General features: G+C 38.2%; 1 protein-coding gene across 1 annotated transcript in view; it reads left to right on the plus strand.

The window, feature by feature from the left end:
• Positions 1–1,659: 1,659 nt before the first annotated feature.
• AGMO (alkylglycerol monooxygenase) overlaps positions 1,660–5,317 on the plus strand; it is a gene marked incomplete at its 5' end in the record, with an annotated part of 205,063 nt that continues 201,405 nt past the window's right edge. Inside the window, one exon of the mRNA XM_006036287.3 lies at positions 1,660–1,671. Coding sequence (XP_006036349.2) covers positions 1,660–1,671 — 12 coding nt within the window. The remainder of the gene's footprint in view (positions 1,672–5,317) is intronic.

Genomic DNA, 5,317 nt, shown 5'->3' on the forward strand with positions numbered 1-5,317 from the left:
GGTGAGTTCAGAGGGCTCCAACTTTGTCTAACAGGGATCTCATCTTCCTGCTGCCAACCTGGAACCCCAAGTAGCACATCTCTGCTTTACCAATTAGACACTTTCATGAGTTGGCCATGAGTCCTGCCTTTCTTAACTACTGGAGGACCTGAAGGACTTCCTGATGGTTGTTCCAACTTGAGGTATACACAGTTATATTGTCAATATACATGGCTGCATAGTTACAGTGAGACCTTAATAACCTGTCCATTGTCTGCTAAAAGATAGCAGTAGCTTTGTTCAATCCAAATGTCATCCGATTGAATTGATATAGGCCTCAGGGTGTGGCAAACACCATCTTCTTTTGATCCTCTGGTGCCAAGGGTACTTACGAATAACCTTTTGTCATGTCTAATGTTGAAAGGTAGCTGGCTTGTCCTGTCCTTTCTATCATCTCATCAGTCCTGGGCATTGGATTTTAACAACGCATTCACCTTTTTAAAGTCTATACACAGGTAAATGTGTCCATGTGGTTTTGGGACTATGACTGTTGGACTTTGCTGTTTGCTATGCAGTTCTTTGACTATGCCCTTCTTCAACATGGTTTTGACTTCAGCTCTTACCTTGCCATGTAGCTGTTGCAGGATTTTTTTCTAGGTTTTCCTCACTACCTGGCCTGATGGCATTTCTAGGTGATGCATGACACTTCTAGCTTCCCCAAGGCCTCCTGAAACATGTTCCAGAACTCTTTTACCAATTTAGCTGCTTGCACTCATTATTCTTTTTCAACTAAGAACCTAACTCCATGGTTTTCCACTTCTCCATGTCTTCTATAGAGGGTCCCAAATCAAGTAAAATTTATTGAGGCAGCCCCTCTGATGTAATATGCTAATTTATGCTTTATAGTACTCAATTCTGACTAACACTATTATCCTGGCATAACTATATGGGTGTGTGGGTTATAGTGGGGTGAAAACTACCCATGTAAATGGATAGAGTAGAAGCAATTTGGTGTGGAGTATCCTATGCCACTCCCTGCAGCTATAGGGGATAATGTCTGAGAGGAGGGAATATGGATAGATCCTAAGCTCTATGGAGGCTTGAGTATTATTTCGGCCCATTAGGAGCAGCAAGTTAACTGTCTCGTACAACTGAGGAATGGCTGTATCTATTAGATCCAGTGTTAGGGGAGTACAAGGGTGAGTATAACATTTGCCATTATTTTTCATCCTCCCCTTCAATTTTGTACGGGCAACCTCCACTTAGCACTCTTAATTGGTTCCTGAAAAACCGAGCGTTAAGCAAAACGAGCATTGAGTGAAACGGAAAGTATTTGAGGATCTAAGATGGTAACCGCAAGTGTTTTTAATGACCCAACTCCATGGCGACCAAGAGTGTTATAATAAAACTCCCTGAGTGCTAAGTGAAATCAGGTATCAAGTTAAAATAAGCATTATAGTGAAACAGCACTATTTAAGCGGGGGTTGCCTGTACTGTGTACTCACCGTTCCTCATTTATCTGATCTATTTTTCTATATAACTTTCAATGCCATGTCTGATAATCTCATGTAGTAGTTAGTTACATTGCTACTGATATAGAGTTAATTTGTTGAATGAAAGAAGCAGAAGTTAGCAGCTGTATGAATGACACAGAAGATCTATAGCTGTGGTCTTGAGCAGGAGAAGAAAATGGTAACTGATAATAACTATCTTTATTAGAGATATCTTTGGCACATACTTGTTATTTTCATGTTGTGTACTATAAAAGTGTTCATCTGGCTACTGGATAATGCAGAATTGTTTTATTTCTCACATTTTATTTTAGCATATTTCTCATTTGATTTTATTTCTCCTTTGTTTTATTTAATTGCTTTTATTTTATTTATGTGACACTTGCAGAATGTATGCATAAATAATTTAGGTGACTTTGAACCTTTGCAGTAAATCTGATTAAATGACTGTAACTTTTGAGTTTGGTAACTTAAATTTCTTTTGTTTTGGATTGGGTTATCTATATTGAGCTTGTTCCAAAGCCTTCTGAAGGCAGTAGGCTTTGGATCAGTTCTGCAGAGAGAACTCAGAATTCAGAAATATGATGCTGCACTTCAGAGTTTGGCAGGCTTTTTCTGTGTTTTACAAATATAAAAATTTCAATAGGCTTGAAATTGAATATATAATTTTGCTAAAATAGTTTTTTTTATGTTGATTTAATGGAGATGTGATAGTAAGAAATATGTTGTTTTCATTATTTAAAATGCATTTATATTAAAATACTGCCTTAATTTTTGTTAAATAAAATGGACTACCTGCTTAGTCATTACAAGGAGCCTGCAGACCCTTTTTGGAGAAGGGTTTGTCGATATTGTGACAGCACTGTTTCAGTCAGGTTGCCCTCAAATGTACCCAAGCCATGCACTCCCAATCTAAACACATTCCAAACAGAAATATAGTGAGGAGGCCATTCCTCTGAGGCCCGTTGTGGTCTCTTGGCCATATTTACACATGCAATGCGGGGGAGGGACCCTTTAATTAGAGCAGGTCTTGGGAGCTGCTCTAATTAAAGTGCCCACAGCATCTCATGTTTTCAGCACCCTGTGCTTCAAAATGGTGACAAAGGTGCTTTAACTAAAGCTAATTAGAACAAGTCAGAAGAGCTGTCAGGCATGTGTACAGGTGCCTACTGAGAGCATCCTCATTGTGTATTTCCTAGTTAGGCAGGGTATCTTGGGCATGTTTGGGAGTTCTCTGGCTGAAAAATGCTGCTGCTACAATATAGACATGCCCTATATGTCTGTGTGATTCTATTTCACTCTGCTCTATTCCATATTGTCATCTTAACCTTAAGACAGTTACAGAAGTGACAAGGTTTGTGTTAATAACTATTGAGGAATGCTAGCACTGGTAGAATTAAGTTCACACTTAGATCCCAATGTACTACTTAGAACACAATGTACCACTTATATGCAAAATAGATGAAGCAGGCTTTTGTTTCATTCTTTAAAAGAGCATTTTACTTTAATGGAAGGTGACTTTAAGTCCACTCACAATGTAAGATGTTTTAAACGTGTGATCAGGACATAAGACCCAGGAGTGAACATGGAATGTTGACTAAGACCCAAATTCTGTGCTCATAAAGAGTCTCACTGAAACCAATGGTATCTTTGAATCTTCATAATTTACCTCAAAAGTGTGTTTTTTCTCCCCTTCCACTTTATTGTTAGAGCAGGCCCCAGAGAGTCTTGCAGATAATAGGCCTGAACATCACAGGGGTCTGCAACCGTTAATCCCAATGCAGGGCTGGGCCTTCAGTTCTATCCCATATTTCTGTCTACCTGAAATGTCTCTTGAACTTTTTTTGTAAACATAAAGGGTTAATATGAAGTAAACATAAAGGGTTAATATGATTTGTGTCATCCCAGAGTGGGGGAATCATCCAACATATTGAAAACCAAGTTGGATAATAGAAGTGGCGGATGAAACATTGGCTAAAAAATGAGTGAACACCTGCTTTTTCAAATTCTGTTCTGGAATCGATAGGCTGGGGTTTTTAGAATTTTTTCTGGCTTCTTTGAACTTATGGCCTGTTTGCCTACCTACATGTGAGACAGAGACTTGACTTAATACATCACTCAGAATACTCCCAAAGAGAAACTTCAACAGCTCTGATTCTCGTCTCATACTATTGTAACTCTGTTGACCTTCATGTAGTTACTTCTGGTTAATCAGGGCACAGTCTTATTGCATCTTTTACAGAAAGATGAAAAATTATGTTGGAATTTGATATACCAGATAAAAACCGTATGAAGAACCCAAGATATTACCCCAGGGAGATATTTCTTATTGTGTTATTGTGTTCATGCACTATTATTTATTCCAGTTTGCCATTCTTTCAACATATTATTTTGAGGAGCAGAAAAGTAATAGTAACGCACCTGAGTTTATATCAGATACTGTGTTCTTCTTAACAAATCCTAGTTTTATGTTGCTTTAATGTATGCAGAGTTTTAAACATTGTGGGAAAAGGTTTCACTGGCATTCATTCTTACCATTAAAGTGCTTCCCATCTGAATATCAGCTGCCAAAGTATGTGGTATCCTGCAGAGCAGGAGGATGAGGCCATAGATTGCAGTGAAGCTGAACAGTTTGCACTTCCTAGCAGTGACACCAGACATCAATCTTTTATAGAGACAGCCCAGAATACAGGAAAATAAGAACTCTCAAAAAAGAACAAAAGGAGAATTATCTTTTTTTCCCCATTTCATTCCAGCAGTTTCCTTCTAAGATCCGCCAGGATGAATGTGTTCTCAAGTTGCATACACTAACATTTCAGTGGATGAGGGCTTTTAAAATTTTTTTCTCAATGCAAATCAAGGAGCTAAAATTATAGGTAATCTCAAATACCACATTCTTTCATTTTTAAGATGCATTTAATTTAGTGTCAGTTCTGCATATCAACACATTATGGAGCAAAGTCCTAATTTGTTCACACGATGTGTTTCATACTTTTTTGTGACAGTTTGACAGTAGGATCTGGTAACACCAACTTTTATTATGCAGCTTGGCAAACACTCGAAATTCAGATTGCCAAGCTGATACTAAACCGTATATAGAGTCAGATCTTCAGTTGGTGAAAAGTGGTATAGCTCCACTGAAATCATTATTGCATCAATGGAGGATTCCATTCTTTAAGCCGAAATCTATGGGAAGTTTTTCCTTTAAAATATTAATCTAGATTCATGAACAGAATGATTTATGGGCTCACAATTAATTAACCATATGCTCCTCTTTTGTAGTAAAAAGGTGTGGAAAGAACTAAGATCTGCAAAAAATTGTTTAGTCAATGAGCAGCATAAGGTAATGCATGCCATGTCACTCAGTTAAGTGACAATGGTGGAGTTACCCATGCAGTAAACAGAAGTGGAGGCATGGCTAGAAACATGCACTAAAGAGAAAAATAAAATAAATTCCTGGGAAAGATTGTGGCTACAGCTGACTGCTTGACATAATTTGGGAGCTGGTACATAAATGTAGTATTAAACTACTATGAAGTCAGTCTTGAAGTTGTCCTGGCATCAATCTATTTCTGATAAAAATCAGAGCTGCCTTCACACTATTACGACCAAAGGGCTGTTATATAGCTGGGGTAACCAGAATATAGAAATAACCCAATCGGAGTTTCTAGAATAGCAACTAAAATAAATGATAACATAGGCTGCGTGCAGAAATTCAGGGAGGTTAGGGGGAGGCTAGATTGAGTTAAAAATGGCCACTTGATCTAAGGTAAGTTGAGACAGGAGGAGTTGGGGGGCGTTGGGAAGATTGGGGGTCAACCAGGCTG

The sequence above is a fragment of the Alligator sinensis genome, unplaced genomic scaffold, assembly GCF_000455745.1.
Source record: "Alligator sinensis unplaced genomic scaffold, ASM45574v1 scaffold435_1, whole genome shotgun sequence".
NCBI lineage: Eukaryota > Metazoa > Chordata > Crocodylia > Alligatoridae > Alligator > Alligator sinensis.